Source organism: Gavia stellata, chromosome 17, assembly GCF_030936135.1.
Source record: "Gavia stellata isolate bGavSte3 chromosome 17, bGavSte3.hap2, whole genome shotgun sequence".
Taxonomy (NCBI): Eukaryota; Metazoa; Chordata; class Aves; order Gaviiformes; family Gaviidae; genus Gavia; species Gavia stellata.
In genome coordinates, this window is record NC_082610.1 from 5,164,651 (window position 1) to 5,184,013 (window position 19,363).

At 42.1% G+C, this 19,363-nt stretch overlaps 1 protein-coding gene across 3 annotated transcripts in view; it reads left to right on the top strand.

Annotated features, from left to right (window-relative positions):
• Nucleotides 1-19,363, top strand: part of NAV2 (neuron navigator 2) — a 230,251-nt gene that overhangs the window by 163,780 nt on the left and 47,108 nt on the right. For all 3 annotated transcript variants that reach the window (XM_059825934.1, XM_059825936.1, XM_059825935.1), the window contains 2 exons: nt 13,127-13,265; nt 18,503-18,794. In XM_059825934.1, the coding sequence (XP_059681917.1) occupies nt 13,127-13,265; nt 18,503-18,794 (431 nt within the window). The remainder of the gene's footprint in view (nt 1-13,126; nt 13,266-18,502; nt 18,795-19,363) is intronic.

Genomic DNA, 19,363 nt, shown 5'->3' on the forward strand with positions numbered 1-19,363 from the left:
CACTGTTGAGATTATTTTAAGACATCAGTTTACCCAGCTGTAATGGAGTCTCTTCCAGGCTGAAATGTGGCAGACACTTCATACCGCACGTTGTAAAACAGCTTACAAAGACTGTGAAGCGCAGTGTCTTTACAGTCTGTGCTGCTTGCATTACTTTTATAACCATTGCAGCCATCAAATGCAGACATTTTATAAGCTCCTAACTGATATATCTCAGCTAATGAGAAAAAAATACAAAGGAAATTAACATATTGCAGCAACCCCCCAATTTTCAGGCACGGTGGCTTTCTCTAAGGGAAAGTTTGAAATGCAGCAAGATTCGTGCTGCTTTAACCTAGAATGCAAACCTGTAATTATGGGTTTGGGCCTTTTCGAGTAAGAATCAACCCACACATTTCTTAGATAAGTCTTTTTTTTTTGTTGCCTACAGTTTTAGCTCGGTTCAGACCATGAATGCAACTCTTACTAAGGTTAATGGGAATAGCACACGAGCGTGGGGAGAAGGAACGAGCAATTGGAGGTGCAATGATTTTATTACACTGAGTATTAGGACACTTTGCAGCCTTTTCTAAGCAGCTGTTCTTTAGGTAAATTAATACCTGGGGTCTCTTTACTTCTCCCCAACTTTAACTACCATAAAAGAACTTAACGTAAAGCCGTTCGCAGCTTATCTCACCCGATTGCTATGCGAAACTTCTAACACAAACGCTTTTATAAACTGCAGCCATAACACACTAATCTTCTGAACTTCCTGACCCATAAAACTATGATTATTACTACATGTAAAATTCATCTGGAAATATCCCTCTGTATTTAGTGTTAGGGGTATTATGTTGCAAAATCCCTCCTCCTTTGCAGTGTAAGGGCTGCCAGGAAAGCGAAGGACAATGGGGCTGTAGATTGGTGTAGAGAGTAACGCCGTACCTTAATCTTGTGATTTTGGTTTTATTTGGAGCTGGTGATTCAACAGATGGGATGTTCAGATACCTTTTTTTCCCTAGGTTACAATTTCAGATTTGATTATTTTTGGAATTAGAATAGTTCTGGCTGTTCTTATTTACCGTTAGCTACAGGTCGGTCGCTACTTTCCTGTGCAACTCTGTGAGCTGATGATCAAGAAACATCATGTTTGTGGGAGCTATTTTGATGAAGACAGGAAGGATGTTAGAGATTAGAAGAAGCTTTGCTATTCCAGTTGTGATTCTTTTAAGTATCTGTAATATCTCGAGAGTTATCTCTAGAAACTATTCTGTGATTAAGGTAATGAACGAGGAGCAGTTTCCCGGATTTGTTAATAAAGGGTACCAGTTAAACTCAGCAGAGGCAAGAAAGGATTAATAATAGTCCATGAGTATCCTTACCCTCACTTTCATTATGGATAATACATTCTCTTTTTAATAAAAGCTATGTGATTCTTGTCTAATCTTCAACAGAGATAATGACATCTGCAGCTTTGCATTTATACGCATACACATTGCGAAGGGGGTGCGTTGACTGCACTCTAGGGTGCAGACATACCAAAAAGCAGAAGAGTCATGTTTCTATCTTTTATTCACCACCAGACTAACTTAATACAGATTTTAAAAAAAAAAAAAAATTAAATTAACAGGCTTTTTTCATTTTAAAACACAAACATTTGTGTTAAATGATGCTTTTCCCAAGCCGCTTTTATTATTAGTATTGTTCTAAATTGCAAGTTGTCACATCCGCCAACCTCTAAATTACCAGTCCTTTGTGTTGCTATAGTAACACCATGGCCACTAAAATATAGACTCCAGCGTAGAAAGGCAAGCTCAGACTGCGACTCATTTATTTGAAGGTTTTGGCAGCAGAGTATCTCCACAAAGTCTTTATTTTATAACCTTTGAATACTTGCATTTTAACTCTTTCAACCAAAAATACAGCGTTCCGCTAAAAGATGCATTTCATTTAAGATAGGGTACCCAAGCTGAACAGAATTAATCAATGCACGGGTATAGTTGACTTCTGACTACTCTTTCCCTCTCTCCTCTTTGGTTTTGGGCCAAATGATTGATGGTTTTCTTGAGGTGAAGCTAAGAGGACAGCACGGTATTGTCTTTTCCACTTCCTCCATCTGAAAGGCTGCCCATCTCCTTTTCATGACAAGATCCCTCATCAGTAACCTGGACAACGGAAATCTACCCTGCTTGGATTAGAAATGAAGGTTCTTGTTTAGTGAACAAGTCTTTCTATAATGAAGGGAATGGACTTGTATTCTCATTTGGCTGGAAGTCAGTGTGTTGGTCAATGCTAGTAACTGTAAGAGTCAGTGTTTTGTGCATGTCCCCATTTAAAAAACAAAATATGATAAAAGCTATAGGCTCTATCTTGAATTTAATCCCTACTCCTTGTGCAAGTTACTGTAATGCACTCTTAATTTCATGAGCTCGAACCCTTCTTTCCTAATCCGTTCTCTCCATTTCGCAGTCTAATTCCCTGACTTTCAACTGTTTATCGAGTTCCTCTTACCTCCTCACCGTGGCTTTACATCTGATAGAGGTCTCTTTTCGGCCTCAGACCACCTTCCCAGACCTCACCCCTAACCTCAGTTTCCCTATTCACAGAATCACAGAATATTGCAACTCCTTGTTTGAATCTACTTGTAGCGTTTCTCCCACCGACTCTGTTCTGCTCGCAGTGACCTTGAACCAGTCCCTTGGCTCTTCATCCACCCATGGGCTCCCTGACCTCTCGCAATGGTCTTCTACTCCAAGCTCCAGTGCTGCCTTGCACGCCCAACTAGTTATGGCTATCCAATGCCACTGCGTTGGATATAACAACATCATCTATGTTATTATTACCATTCCTATTGTATTTCTAGAATTTCTCTTTTTTGGGGTACATGTATCATTTCCTGCTCTGTGCCCATGAGCTCCCAGGAGACTCCAGGAGTGATGAGTCTACATGGGCTATAGGTGACCAGCTTTCCAGTTCTCACTGTCTTACAGGTTTTTGAATGTTTACAGGATATGTTGGTGCAGCACCTAGCATAAGGGTAATTAGTGCCTCTGAGCACTACTACCCACGGTAAATAGAGCTAGTGTAATTTCCCATATTAGAATAAAAAAATCCCACATGTACGGCAGAATGCAGAGATCTGGGAAGACTCCTGTCGGAAAGTATTTATATTAGGCTAGAGTAAGAGATTTGAACGCTAGCCACCATAAATTTTTATCAACCAAGTATGTATAAATACCCAGCTGTATTCTACTTGAAATAAAGGGAAGTGATGAGCCCCTTACTTTACAACTGTAAATAAGGATTAGTGTCTTTAATCCCTACTCGGATAAATCTTACATATTTTGTCCCAATTACATAAGGTATTTATTGGGGATACCAGTGGATGAATTGGTATTTTCAGTTCCATTTGTATTGAAAATGTTTTTCTACCCCCCAAAAAAAACCATTTGTATTTTACCAGGACTCCAAATATTTTACGTTAAAACATTTGGGGTATGTCTCCTACTACATTCTCATAAAACTAGAGTTGTTTCAGCAGTCACGTTGTGGAATCTGTCTATAAAAGCAGAGCAGGCAATACGCTTGTACAGATTGGAGGCTTTTCGCTGAGATCACATACTGTCATTTAGTACCTTCAAGTCCAGGGTGGCTGCCATGAGCTTTTACTTCATAAGATGCGGTATGTGATCTGGAGGCACCCAGTCTGCCTGTTGTACTGCCATCAGGTTACCGCCTTTCACAGATGACCTAGTCCCAGCAGAAAGTCTTGACCTCTCACTTTTTCAGCACTTCAGAGGTTAATTTTGTTGAGGGATCAGATTTCTTTCGAGGGGAAGTTTCTGATGATCACCTTCTAGCTAGGCTTTACTTGCCAGTGTCTTTCAGAGCCGCTGAATGTTGAGGGCTCTGTTGGAAAACAACCTTCCTCCAACATTTTTTCAAGTCTCTTCCTAGATAGTCAAGTTACAAACTGTTTTATTTAGGGGGCTGTTGGATGGTAGCCTAATGAAGGTATCAACCTGCAAAATAAACCTAAGCCCCTTTTCTGGAATTCTTCATGGGCAGCAAGGTGGAGAAGTGCGTTGGTCTGGGAATATTGCAAGGTAAGAGATTTTCTGCGCTTCTGAAAGCATGGAAGTGTGTTGTGTTACACCTTTGTGTAAGCAGGTTTAGCGTTGTGAATGCTGGCAGCAGTGGAAACACCGTAGATGATGGGAGTAAATCTGAGACGTTTTCTCCCTGCACGATCTAGTTCATTTGAATCGCTGGACGCTACGTGAAATCAAGGTATTTTTAGTAGATTACAGATACTTGAATATCATCATAGGCAATTCCCCGTGCGAGAACTGACAGCTATTACTGTGTGTGCGCTTTTCTGGCTTTACTTCGGGATTCTGTGAGATTTATCGACTGATTATTAGCGTCTCGCGGGCTGCAATCTAACCGGCTCTCTTTCCACTAGCGTTACAGGCTTTTAGCCTCAGAAAACTGTGGGGCTTTGTTATATTTTAGCACTGTAAGTTTGCTTTCTGTGCAAAGGAGGAACCTCTGTGGGAATGAGCTCACTCTGCGGGGAAACAAAGGCGTGTGTGAGGCTCTTTCAGGCCAGATCCCAGCCCAGAGTGCACTTGCTTTATAGCGCATAATATGCAGTTCTTATTCTCGCTCCTGCGCAAATTTCTGTCGGCTTCCTGATTTGTCCGAGTAAGGTTAGAAGATCTTCTTCCTTTTTACAGTTTCTTTCAAATAAACCTGATTTTAAAGGCATAAACCAGGATTTCTTAGTACTACTTAGGCTGCTGCAGTTCTGCTAGGAAAAAACCTGTTTTCAGAATTGGTAGTAGCTGACATCTTCCACACATCTCCCTGTTACAAAGAATAGTGTTTCACTTGATTATGTGTCTGTCCTATAAATCACTGGTGCGATAGTGACGGTTGTTTTTCAGTGGTTCAGCTTCCTGAGGGACAGTGCTGTGCCCTGTGATCAAATTAACGCCTTTTATTGCCAAGTTCAGCTTTAAGACATACGTCAGCAGGCTGTAATGTGTTCAGAAAGAAAATGTTGTGGTTTTCTCCTCTTTTCTGCTGGGGGAAGAGTGTGCAAGCGTATGCGTTACCTTTGTCTCCACGTGCTGAGCTGCAGCTGGTGCTGCTGCATGAGAGAGAAGCAGTTCTCGGTTGTGAAATCCGTGTTTTGCTGTGCGCAGGTTTTTCCCTTGACCAATTTATGTAGAAGCTTTACAGTGTTTGCTGAACAATGAAGAGCTTCAACAGTGACTGCGCATTGCTTCATGCATATATATCACATCTTCATTTTACGCCTGCACGTTTCTCGCTTGGGATTACAGCCTGCAGACCTTAAAAGTTTTGCATTAGTGGTGTTAGAGCAGAGCGTCAGGAGGGATTAAAACAAGACTGGGGAGCGAAGGAGCCGTATTCTACCTGCCAGCTGCTGGAGGTTTTGGCTCTGCGGGTGTGTTTAGTACAACCTTTCCCTGGGTGAGGCTGCCCAGTGATCCCAGTTGGCCGTTTGGGCTGGAGGAGCGGGTGGGCCAGTGGCCCTGGCCAGGGGGCAAGTGGCCGCAGGGGCAGGTGGGTCCAGCCCCATGAGTCTTCCCACTCAGCAGCAGGGAATTTAAATGCCTGTTGCATATTTTTGTTTCCATACTACCCTTCATTCCTTTCCTTCCACGTTGTAGTTACGTCAGCCCTGTAAGAATTTAGCTAATCTATTCTTTTTCTTCTTGGTGTTTAAGCCCGTTTTCATTGTGTTTTGGAGCCTTTGGCGAAGCGGGCTGCTGGGCACCAGTGACCGCTGGTGAGCTGCTGAGCTCTCACCAGCTCAGCCCAGTGCTGGGGAGCGGGCGGGTGGGAGACGGGTGTCCGAAACCACTTGTTTTCAGCAAGTGTCGCCCCTTCTTTAAGTCGTAACTTCGATAGTGCCTTTGCACGAGGAGGCGATGTGATCCTGAAGCTATCAGCTTCTGGGGGAGAAGGAAGAGACGCTGGAATAAGCTGCTCAGGGAAGTGGTGGAGTCACCATCGCTGGAGGGGTTCAAGGAACGTGTGGACGTGGCACTGCGGGACATGGTTTAATGGGCATGGTGGGGTTGGGTTGATGGTTGGACTTGATGATCTTACAGGTCTTTTCCAACCTTAATGATTCTGTGATTCAAGTATGAACTGTTAAGTAAGGCGGGGAAAGAAGCGGGCACAGTCTGGGGCTTGGTTATCTGACTCTCCAACCCCTGGGCAGGGCACCTTCTCCGCCTGCCTGGAGGAGGAGGTGTTTGGGCTGGGGCCTGGCCGAGAGGGAGGAGAAGGCATGCTGCAGCGGTGATCCACACCAACACCTTTGCCAGGGAACTCGTCCCCACTCCCTCCTTCCAGGGGCAGCGCAGGGAGCTGGGGCCGTCCTTCGCAGCACCCCCAGCGCCTCTGGCTTGACCTCTGTGCGTTCGGTCAGTCCATCACGGTCGCGTGCAGGCTGTACGCTTCACGGGGATTTATTTTCTTGGAGAGCACCAGGGGCTTTGTACGGAAACAAGGATTTATGATTTTCATTGGAAGACTTTTCTCAGCACTTCTTACTGTCTTGGAAACACAGGCATGACAAACAAAGCATGTTTTTTTACGTAATAACAACTAAAATTTAGCACTGATCGTACTGTGATATGAAGACACTGATTTTTCTTTCCAGCTTTCACTGGCACAAATCACTTGGAGTCACTGGAGTCGCGCAGAAACGATCAGGGATGAGTACCAATCCCATGGCCTTCAAAGCAGGGAGGTGAGGGTGCCGCTGGCCGCGGGGGTGCTCTGTGCACCCAGCGCAGCGCTGGTCTGTAAACCGCTTTATAAACGCAGTAAGTCCTCACACAACAGTAAATTGGGGGGGACACACCAAAAATAGGGTTTATGGATCGAGAGTCCAGGAAAAAAGGGGTGGTCGCAGCTTTTTACGCTAAATTTTTCAGACGTAGCTGGGATTTGTGTTCCTCCACCAGCACTTGGGTCAAAGGCAGTGCCTTGCCCTGGTTTCTCACCTTCCCCCGAGGCTGCGCAATGCCAGAGGAGCCATTGATGTGAGCTGCGGCCAAAAAAACAAGTTCCACCAGTCATGTATTTTACAACTGAATACGGTTGTGCTGGCCGGTGCGTTTAGTGACTCTAGACAGTGACCCACTGAAGAGTCTCTGAGCAAAATGTGTGCAGGTAAAGAAGGTGCCGTTGGAGTTTCTGCTTCAGAGCAGGAGATGGTGAGTTGCGGTAGAAAGTCAGATTACTTTCGTGGAGCTTTTGGGTGTTTCAAATGGTAAACTCCCTGAGATTAGCTGGGTTTAGCGGCTCCTGTGTGTGCGCTCAGCTGCGTTCACTTCAAGTTCGGCAATGGCTTGGTCAAATTCCTGGTCAGATTTTAAGGGCCAAAATAAAACACAGTGTTATTTTTATAAGGTTATTAGCACCGATATAAAAAGATGAAATGAAAAGAGCATGTGCAGTTTTCTAGCTTCTACGTATCTTTTCTTACCCAACCTTTTTCGACACTAATTGACACTTTTCTTCTGTGATTTATTCTCTTTTACAAATAGGTGTTTTAAATGTAACTCCTGAAATGGTACCTTGGGTGAATTCTAAACAGAGCTTGACAGAGAGTTGCATTTCAGCTTGTTGGCGGTACACCGAATAGTCACTAAACATGAAAACAGTCTGAATAGCTCACAGCATTCTTACAGCGGTTTAACTCTGCACCAAAAAATGTCATTAAAAGGATTAGATTCTGCTCCAGAAAGAACAGCTGGAAATGGTCTCTATTCATTTTGCCTGGTTTAATTTTCACTTTTCATGGTCTGGCTTTACAAAGTGTTCCACGGTAACAGTCCTGTCCCTGGGCTCCACCTTTGGTTAGAAACAAAGTGGTTTCTTCTAAAAAACTCATAATGAGATGTAATAAGAAGAGAGTAACTGAAGACATGGAGAAGGTGGGTGATTAATAACCACGTGAAATATGTTAATTAAGTTCACTTCTCTTGAAGCAGATTTCCACTCGTTCTTTTGCAAACAGTTATTTGTCACCTTTTATAATTTGAAAGGAAAACCATGCAAGGGTCTGTGTATGGTTTTTGGATTTCTGACACAGTGATGTCAGTATCGTAGGAAATCCCAGGAGAAAACAGTGGAAACTGCAGCATTTAGTATCTCGTGTTATAGCACGTTTACATTTATCTGGCTTTTTTATTTTTCCATTCAGTCCTTTGAAGATGCTGTGAAGTTTCAATCATTTTGCACCTTGACTTTGTTGTTGTTGTTGTTCTCCTATCAACTCATAAATAGTTAAATTTTTAGGTAGAAGAGGATAATTACCATGTTTCCACTTGAAATATTGTAAAGCCCCAAGGCCTTGTCTTGGACAAATGTATTTTTCAGCAGCTCATTGTAATTTTGGTTTTGACTGAAGATCCAGCAAAGTTAAAATCCACACCCATCCGTAGAGAAGGGTGCGTTTTCAGCCTTTAACAATAGCTTTATTTAGTAGGGTTTTAATGACTCCTTTGCCTGCGACTTGCAAAGGGGGAAGATTTCTGCAGTGAGGGGGGCTGTCCTGAGGATCACAGGATGGTTTCGTGTGCCGTCCAAGTTGACAAAGAAGAGCCAATTCCGTGGATGATGATTGTGCGAGATGGCAAAGTGCTGATAGACTGTGGAAAAATACAAGTCTGAGCCTAACCGCTTTGCAAACCTGTTTCAAAAAGCAGCTTGGAGTAGTTGACCTAGTGCTGTATGTGGGCGATCCATAGTAGCAATTTTGTTAGTTGCGTTAGGGCGAGCGGGCTGGGATGGGGAGGGAGGAGGGCACCTTTCACTCTCCCCGGGGTCCCTCTCCCTCCAAGGGAGGATGCTTGGTTTCATAGAGAGCAGGACGCAGCTTTGTGGGAGTTTTTAACGTGACGGTGGTGATGGTTTTTAAGTGGGTGGTGGTATAATTTTCCTGTATAATATGCTTTTAGGATTTTTTTTTTTTTTTGGTAATTTCCAGTAATCAAAGTAAAGTTTCAAGTGATTGATCAAATAGAGAAAGGAAAGCCCAAACATTTCAGCTTCAGGTTATGGTTGAGTAGACTTCTGCTGACATCAGAAATTATTAATTGCACTAGCTAAATTACAAAGATGTTATCTTGGCTCTGGGAGCCAAGAACACTGTAATTAGGAGGGCTGTTAGATTCCCCATTCTGCTTCCTTGCTTTCGACTTTAACCGTCAAGGCACTGCATCAAGGTAAAAGTGAACTAATTTATGTGGAGGGCTTGGGGTTATTTCAAGAACAGTGTGAAATAGAGATACCTCAATTTGTTAACGGATGCTGTCCTCTCGAGAAGCTGCAGTCTTCACCCGTGTGCAGATACGGACGTGGAGTGGCGTGTCCTATGCTGTTGTATGTTACACCAAATACGGTGTGATGGGCTGCTTGGGGGGAAGAGCTTTTAGTGTAGTGGATCATTGACAGCAGGTTAAACAGTGTATGTGCTTTAATTGCGTTACTTTTTAGCGGTATGTTGTACGCTCATAAAGTGTTGCGTTGGCATCTAAATTACAGAGTTCGGTGAATTCTACACGCATCTCACTTGCGTTAAAACAGTCTCTAGTGTTACTCCAAAGGACAGAATCAGTAATGGTTTACGTAGGCTTTCAAAATTGTTTTAAATTTCTTAAGGTGTTGTGTTTTCTTGTTCTTTTATATCCTGTTGTTCTTCTAGCTAGAGACTGACCCCTCCCACCCCCCTACTGAAGTGACTTTTTTAAATAAAGCTAAACCTGAGATGCCTGGTTTTAGCTGTCACAGCATCTTACCTTGTCAGAACAGGCGTGTGCATCAGTGTCGTCAGCACGCCTACAAGAGCTGTGTTGCTTAGCTTCTGGCAGCCAAAATGCTGCACATCTATCTTTGGACCTCAGAATAGCTAATCTATTTTAATTTAGTAACAGATTAGTAAACTTGAAAATACAGAGTTTGAGTTGTTGATAGTTTCCGTCGGAACATAAAAGACCTAAAGCCCGGGATATACTTAAGGGGAAGCCGCAACCATCAATGTATTCAGGTGCATGTTTCTACCTTTGTCCTCAGGCACATGTCCCAGTTCAGAAGGGCACTCAAATGTTTCCATAATGCCTTAGATTGCCCAACTGAAGTCAACAGGACTGGCTGATGCCAGTAAAGCTACTTAACATTAACACTAGATGCATTCTTTAGATGCTGATGAACTGGGGCCTGTCATAGTTTAAGAATGGTGGATGGTTGGAAATGTAATGTTTCTGTACATTCAAGATGGAACTATGAGTCATACAGAAGAGCATTATTGTTGGGGGGTTTTTTGGGGGGGCCGTTGCCATATCCCCATAAGAAGGAGGTTAAACTGTTGAACATGGAAAACATTGGTATTGCTATTATTATTATTGTTGTTGTCATTATTACTATTATTATTATTATAGGTTCAGAAATAGAAAATATTATGTTGGTTGCTATACAAAACATTGGAAAATGAAGAGCATATTCTTTTATGCAGTTTTTTTAGTAACTGTTTTGTAACCTTATTTATAGACTAATAAAATCTAGGAATTGTAATTGCTTTATGTCATAGGTTTTGAAAGAGAAGTAAATATCAGTTATAGGGCCTGTTTTTAAAAACTGAAATGTAGAAGTAATATAACTTTCGATATTTTGCATTATGATATTTAATTGCCTACTCTAAAAAAAAAAGGTGCTTCAAAGAAGTCTTTCAATTCTTTTCCAAGTGTTCAATTTTTCCATACTAGGCACTGGGGGAAAACTATGATTTCCCCCCTCCCCGCCCTTTCATTCCATGGATTTCTTTGTATGGTTCACGCATCTTTCATTCAGTTATGCTGAGGAAGATTTTGGAAAATAGCAAATCAAGATGTTGTGTTGAGTCAGGCTGGCTGGCTTTCTCAGACTCAACGGGACTCACATTGTGATGGAGTTTTATTTTACCATGTACTTCTATTTTGTATTACAGCGGATTCCTCTTTAAAAATACCCATGTGAAGGGAAAAAAAAAAAAGAAGATACCTTTCCTTTAAATTGTAGCATCCCCAACAGTGTAGACTACAGCGTTTCTTTCCGTTCAGGAGAGCTGGAGCATCTGTGGATTTGTCAAATAGTGTTTGGAAAATCTTTTGGCAAAGCCAGGGGCCTTGTCTGTAACCGGGACACTCCTGGAGGTCAATCAGAACTGGCAGGAGCGTGTTTTTGTCAGTTGGAGGACACCGATGAGGGGCCACCTCAAGGCTCCCTGAAGGGGAGCCCGCAGCAGGGGTCAGCGGTTGGTCCCGGTGCCTGTCCCTGCCCACCCCTGTCCCTCCCCGTCCCTGTCCCCTGCCAGCAGAGCAGGGTGGCTGAGCACTCCCACATTTCCTGAAGGCAAAATCCATCCGGCTTGCTGAAACTGTTGATCTGAGCTTCCCAGCTGGCCTTGCCTGCAGTGATACCGGGAGAGCTGGCACAAATGACGGTGCTGGCAGATTGATGAGGACCGTAACTGGGAACAAAGCAGTAGCAAAGAGCAGCTGCGAGCAATAACCCTTTCTGCAGGCGTGCAGAGGAGGGCGTCCCCGTGGCCGCTGCTGTTCGCGTGGTTCAGCAAATTGTGCTGCTGGTTAAGCTGTCCTCAAGTCCCTGAAAGGTCTTACATAGATATGGATGAACAAAATATTCCCAAGTAAGCAAAAAGCAATTAAAAATTATTAAGGCATCCTATAAACCCATACAGGTAGCTGTCTTGTAGTGCTAAGTGAGAAAAATGAAATGCTTTTCATTTCAAAGTTGCTGAAGGTTATCTATTGAGGCTATACAGTAAGTCACTGGTGAAGCTATGAATAAACTTCAAGAAAGCAGACATAGATTGCCTTTGTTTACAGAGTTCAATTACAGAACATGCAATTAAATTTTAAAAGCATACGTTAAATATCCAGTATATCAATTTGTGAATGGCTTCCACTCGATGCTCAAAAAAACTCCCTGCAATCTCTTTGTTACAAGCTTGTAAAGCAAACAGCAATGCAATAGGGAGGAGAGTCTGGAGCTCCCAAAATCCGAGGCTGTGGTGATAAATAGCTAGAGAATTGCCAGGAGATGAGCTCTTACCGCTAGATTTCGCAAATGATCTATGAAATACGTATTTGTGCATTTCCAGCAGTAGTTATCCATCAGTGGACTGAAATGTCTTCGCTGAGCTACTTACAGGAGAGTGTTTCAATCCCAGCTTTATTGTTCTTGGAGATGGAGCACTTGTAAGCCAGTTTATAAATCTCTTCCTTAAGCAGCTTATTTTTAAGGGCATTTTAGGAGTGGAGCATCTGGCTTGACTTCTAGATCATTTGGATTCTGTCTGTTCTAACACTCCAATTGCTTTAGGCACGGACATTTGTTGTTGTTTTTTTCTGTGTCCTAAACTTCCAGTTACACGTTTCTCATTTACTAGAAAGCATTGAAGCTGTCACACACGGGAAGAAGGTAGTCCTGAACAGTAAGCTATTAATATGTGTCCCTGAAAAAGATGTGTTGTACAGCTCAGGAGGGTTATGTGCCATCTGAACAACTAGACTTTCGATTACTAAAACTTTCTGAGTCCGGTGGTGCTCTCGATGGTAGATCCAGGTTGTTGCCCAGGTTTATGTAACAACCAGGTGCAAAAGATTGCTTCAGGATGAATTTTTTCCTTGCATTTAAGTTCCATCTCTGTGTTACGGCTTAGCAAGTCAGTGGTACGCCTACCTGGAGATGCCTTCTTACCACCACCTTCCCCTGCTCTGGGACTGCAGGCATAAATTTCGATGGTCACTGTAAAGTTTATTTACCCATACAAACTTCCAGTTGACTCAGCAAGAGTTGCATCACTGGTGCTACCGGCTTAATGATGGCGTACGTCAGGCTTTGTGGCAACCGTATAGTCAACGAGCTGTATGAATTTAGACTTGAAGTGCAATGAAGGTAAGTTAGGAAAATGAGCATACCATTTTCATTTGGCAACAGCAAGTAGGATAAGACTTGTAGAAGTAACACTTTTCCTTTTGAAGGATGTTTTGTCTTTTGACCCTTGTTTTCTACCTTTGTTGTGCTTTTTCTCCAGCTGGGATGACAGCAGCTCTGTCAGCAGTGGGATCAGTGACACCATAGATAATCTCAGTACTGATGACATTAACACAAGCTCCTCTATCAGCTCCTATGCCAACACACCTGCCTCCTCCCGCAAAAACTTAGATGCACAGGTAAGATTGCTGCTTTAGGCAAGTAACATTGATACTTATTATTTTCTCTGTGCAGTAAGTATAATTGTTTTAAGCTGGATGAACTTGAACACACAAACAGCCTTCACTATGGATGGCGTCACTGAAAAGGCAATGTCAAGCGGTAGTAACCGCTTTATCATACGTGGCATTTATGAATATTTCCTCTATGCGTGGAATCCATGGCATCTCTGCTGCGGCAGTGTGGCAACAAATGGGTTCTGCCTTCCTAGTGGCACTGCTGTACAGAAAACATGCATCAGTAGATGGGATATTAATTTTTTTTTTAGTTTGAGAGAAGGTATTTTGTTTTTCCTTAAAGAATAGGATTTAATTAAGTCAACATGAAGGTTTAAAGAATATTTACGCTTCCTTTGGAAACGTAAGCATGCTAGGCAAATGAAATAGATTATTTTAAACTTCCAGGACTGCGTGTTACTGCAGGCTTTCTCTCTTTGGCAGCATTTCATAGAGGATAAATTTTACGTCCGTCGGCAGCTTACGTGTACGTTTTGTGCTTAGGCACCATGCATCCAAAGAGGGTAAAAAAAGTGAAGGTATCCAGCAGTTTTTCCTTCATCAGTTAGACTGCGTAGTACAGAGATTTGCAGTAATATAAACTGATTTTTTCCCCAATTGTATAGAATTTAGTTCGGAAAAGTGCAGGGCTAAGAAGTCCAGCTTTGTTCTTCGTACACCCATCTGCTCAAGGGTGTGCTGCGTGCCAAAGCAACCGGGATGCAGTGACTTGGCATTGCAGCAGGTAGGGGAGAGGGATGTAGGTATGACCTTTTCCTCTGTTTCTTTCCTCTTCTATTCTTCTCCAGCGCTTCTCATGACTGGACCCTAAATCTGGTTTTAACATCAGTTTTAATGTAAATGTGCGGTTGCTGTGAAGTGTTACTCTGCCTACAGGACTGTGGTGCAAGCATATAGTACTCTTTGTTCCCTTGCCACGAAGTGCGTGTTTGAGCCTACATTAAAGATTTCCAGTTAGTATCAGCAATTGCATGTGTGCTCGAAACTGCTAATACAAGTCCCATACAAGTTGAGAGGAGTTAAGATCTATGAGGTGTGTTTTTCAGTGTGTGACAGAGAGAGTAACATAGACAACTAGAAATACTTTGTTGACAATTGTTACTGTCTCAAGATTGTAATGCTGTTGGGAATAAAAGGAAGAAGAAGGGAGACATGACTAAACATTAACCTAAGCAAAAAAAGTAGAAACTCATTTGACTTCTATCTTCTGATGGATCGGATTCTTGGAAACACCTCTGAGAGATCAGAATCTGTGTTGATGAACTCCTCTTCCTCCTCCACAACGCTTACAGCATCCAAGTGAGTGCAGACATAGACCAGAAGAAAAGCAGCTGAAGCTTGTACAGAAAGTAGAGCATAGTCATTAGAAGATGAAGCTGGGAGCTAAGACGTACAAATTGTGTTTGCAGTTTCTTGATTTGTGCCTGTGACCTGCCTCTCTCCTCAGTTTTCATGGCTGACAATATTTATTCTACGTATTACTGTTACCTGCAAATTATTATCCATAAAATACTTTGTTTTTGTTTGAACCGAATGCCCTAATCTTGCCAACCGAGGGAATGAAAATAGCTTGGAGTGATGGAAGCATGCGTTAGCTTGCAGGGTTGATTTTTTTTTTGCTGCCCAAAGTAGTCCTCACAGCTCATGAAACAGCGAATGCTCTGTATATGCCTTTTCTGTCTTATCTGGAGTACTGTACGATGGCCTGCGCCCAGGTTTGCGTTCTCCTGGGTGGTGAGCCACAAAGGACTGGCAGACACCTGCGTAGGGATGTGGACTTCTCTTCTCGGCGTAACCACTGCTTTGGTTCTCCTAAATAGTCGGCACTTAACTTTTAAGCTGCTGTGATTCTGCCACGTCTTTTTGAGGTGGTACAGAAGTTGCATTTCAGATAATTAAAGAGGGAGCTTGAAGCTAAGACATGTGCAACTGGGAGTCCAGACAAATAATACAGGAACATCAAAGGGAGAGAGCCCTAACATGCCAGTGTCTGCTGATAAAATCAGTAACTTGTGCAGAATCATCTGTGCAAAGGAAGAAGACATGCTTGCAGTAGGAAAAAAAGTCTCTGCTAAGAAATTGATTTTCAGAGCTGCTGAGTACCCCATACTCCAGAAGCTGTAGTTTCTCCTTCTTTGAGAAGCAGGACTTAAATGGGATATTAACTCTGCCTTCATAGGCATCATAGGTGTAGCCCCTCTTTGTGACAGTGCTATGAAGATGTTCGCAAGCTGGTTCTGAACAAGCTAGTGATCGGAACTAGAATCTGCCTTACCACGTCCCCGTGTCTTGCTCTGATTATGCCAAGTTCCAAACCACTTAATGTAGCTATATGACTTTTGGGGCCCTAATATTTTTCCCTGATATTGCACAGGCTTAGATAAGTTACCTTTTGACACAGCACTGCATATAGTATGCCTTTAAAGTCATGTCATACGCATGTTTTAAAGAGAAATTAAGACGTGGTAGGCATTTGAAAATAACTTTTTTAACTGAAATAAGATGGAAAAGATGGAAGAGAGGAAGAGATCGAGTAATAAACTTGTTCATGTAATCCTAAAAAGATTGGAAGACGGAAAGGAAACAATTCCTTTACATAGAAAACAACAGCATCCTAGGCTGTCGGTTCAAGACAACTTCTCAGTTTTGTTGGAGCAAAGATGGATTTGGTCTGTCCACAGCTTCATGAACAGGTTTACAAAACTAAGAATAAGTTGAGAAATCCTGGTGGTTACCGCTACTCCCAGCTCGATCGGATGGCAGGCTTTGCTCCCAGCTCATGCTCGCTATGTCTTGCCATGACCTCCAGCAAACGGTATTTCCACTTTCACCCACTCCGGGCCTTTCAGGCGGGTGGAGTTCCAGCTGCAATCCCAAAGCCAGGTTTCACCGTGTTTTGGTTTTGATTCCTTAGTCATGTTTCTGTGCTGTTCTCAGTGTTTACCGTTAAACAGAAACATCTCTGCCAGAGGGCTTCAAGGGTGGATGTGCAGCATTTCAAAGGCTATGGAAAAAGTTGGGCCGTGGGTGTAGCAGTGGAATGAAATGGAAGAGAGCGAAGATAGGGGACTTCTTTTAATGCCGTTCTCTCTGTTGCGACTGTACTATTCTTACAGATGTATGGGGGGGAAATAGAAGGTACAGGAACATTTCATAGTCAAACAAAACTAGAATAAACCCTTTACCAGCAAGTAGGGATATTTCTTGCTCTCAAACGCTAACAGTGTAAATAAGCAATTCCAGACAAGGTACATGAAGCAAGATACTAATGAGAGCACGTGAGGGATGATGTTGAGGTGGTTTGGTTGGTCGATTATTTGTTACTTCTTGCCTGTGCTCTCTTCCAAGATCGGTAAACTTGGGAGATGCTTGCATGAAATGATGATTTTAGAAAAACACGGGCCACAGAAATGGTCACACTGTGAATTTATTACACGCCTACTGATGGTCATAGATAGAAAGGTAACCATCCCCAAACCTTGCAGCCATACAAAAAGAAGGAAGTTAGAAAGCAGGGTTTCATTCAAGCCTATGCTGAGTTGCTGTCTTTGAATGGAGAGGCAGGGAAACAGCCTTTGTATAGCACGAGGAAAATAGAATAAGAAAATAATATCTAAATCCGTAATTGAGCAAGTGCCTGTTAGTCTAATGACTCAATATGCAGACAAATAACCCGGGCCCTAACTATTTCACATGACTGAAGAAAGACCATTATGATGTATGGTGTCAGCTTTCACAGACTGATTGCTTAGACTAGTTTTTCAGGCTTTTAAAAAAAAGTAATTACAGTAAAAAGCAGAGGAAATTAAACCACAAGCCCCCTAGATTCTTTAATATTAATGGTGTGATCTGGTAAGAAAAGAAAAGTCATAAACTTGAAACATACTTTAGGAATTTAAAAATAAAACACAGCATTTTGCTGAAAGCATGGTAAATTATGCATCCTTTCCTGCGCTGTGCTTTTCTGATTATCCAGAGGGGATAAAAGGTTGTGGGCTTTATAATGCTTTGGGGTATTTAAAATAGTTTCCTTTTAAGTGATACTACCATTTGACTACTGCACAGTGCTGAGCACGTTCATCTTCCGCTGAGGCTGCAGGGGAGAGGTGGCACTCAACATCTTGCCAAAATTCACCAACTTTTACTTGGGAGCTTCACGATCAAGTGTTGAATTGGCAGTCTCTTTCACCATGCTGTGATGGTTCGAGAACACTTCGACTATGAATTTTTTATCTGGATCAGAGTCAATGTGGACATTTGTCGTTTGTGCCTGATTACGAAATGGTTGGCTGTGGTGTTAGAAAATTCGCCCAGATTAATCAGCAGCATTTGACAGGAGAAGTAGAATTCTGCAAGAGTAATCATTAGCAACAGAAAAAGCTAATGTATGGGGAATATATTATATGTGTAAGGTAATAGATTTAATTTAAGCATTTCTTGAGAATTTGGCAAAGGCTTGCTAATAAGAAAATTCTATATTCAACGTTGATCTTTGCAAAATTCTCCATAAAAGACCGGCAGCACAGTCGGTCTGTGCAAAGAATAAGGAAAAACAGTTGTAAGAGTCCATTATAAATTAAAAACTGATCTAATTTGTATATTTAAGTCAGACTTGAGTATCATTAGAAAGCTGTTGGGGATTCATTTTTCTTCAGTTCTTGGGTGTCCTTCTAATGTGTTAGATTAGAATGAACAGCATTCCACATCTTCAAATCTGTTCAAAAAGCTGCCTCCTCATGCTCTGGAGATCAGATTGCCAGACAAGAGATAGGAAAGCAGCAAGAACAAAGGAAAGCTGGCTGCACAGGTTTGAAACGTTTTTTTGGCATTGCAGTAAAAGTGTTCGTCAGAAATTTGAGACGGAGGATTATAAATGTCATGGAGCTGAATATGTCCTTTATAAATCAAGTGGGGCTTTTTCGGGGTCTTTTTTCTCTTTATTTATTCTAAGGGGTATGGCTGTTATGTTTTTTGTGTTTTTTTCCCTAGCGTATTAAAAAAGTATGTCATTGCTGGGGTTCAGTTCTTGCTGTGACATTTCTTATCAAAGGCATGCTATGTTTGTTGGTACTTAGAGCTGACTGCTGAGTTGATTAATCAGTTTGATGGTTCTCGTTTATGAAGCTTCTTGAAAGAAGGGCTTGCTCTGAAGGTTGTATTACAATTCCTTATCTGCCTAGACTGATGCAGAAAAGCATTCCCAGGTTGAGCGGAATTCTTTGTGGTCCGGTGATGAAGTCAAGAAATCAGACGGAGGATCCGATAGCGGCATAAAAATGGAGCCAGGATCTAAATGGAGGCGGAATCCCTCTGATGTGTCGGACGAATCTGATAAAAGCACTTCTGGTAGGAAGAACACTGTTATTTCGCAGACGGGCTCCTGGCGGCGGGGCATGTCAGCTCAGGTTGGCATTACCACACCAAGGACTAAACCTTCAACCACCTCAGGCACATTAAAGACACCTGGAACAGGTGAGAAAGGTGTAAGACATAAACAAGCCAAAAAGTGTGTTCGGTATGAAAACAGTTTAAATACTTTCCAGAGGCAGAACCTGAACTTCAGGTAATCCTGTCTTTATTTTTAGGTATTGTTTTAACCTATGCAGCTTCTTGTATGTCCGCATTTCTATTTCTGTTCCTTTGAAAACGTATATTTTGGATTAGTACACCGTGAAAGTTGTTTTCATGGCAACTGTGGTCTTAAGCCAAGCTGTTTATTGGGCACAGTATTGCCATATGAAGAATAAATAATATAATTTCAACTTTTGAAGTCACGGTTAACTTTAAGAACATATACAGTATGTGTGGTTGAGGAGATATTTTTTTTTCCCCATACTAAACCAGCGTGTTAATCTATATGACACACTATTTAGTTCTGGATTTTCTTATAAATGTATTAGTGATTTTAGCACTTGCAGATGTGTGAATGAAAATTGATTGAATTTGCATAATCAAGTAATATAAGTTAATACCTCTCCTCTTATTTGATCGTCTATGCAATTGTACATGAAAAAGTTAAAGTTAGACACTTTCTTGAACAA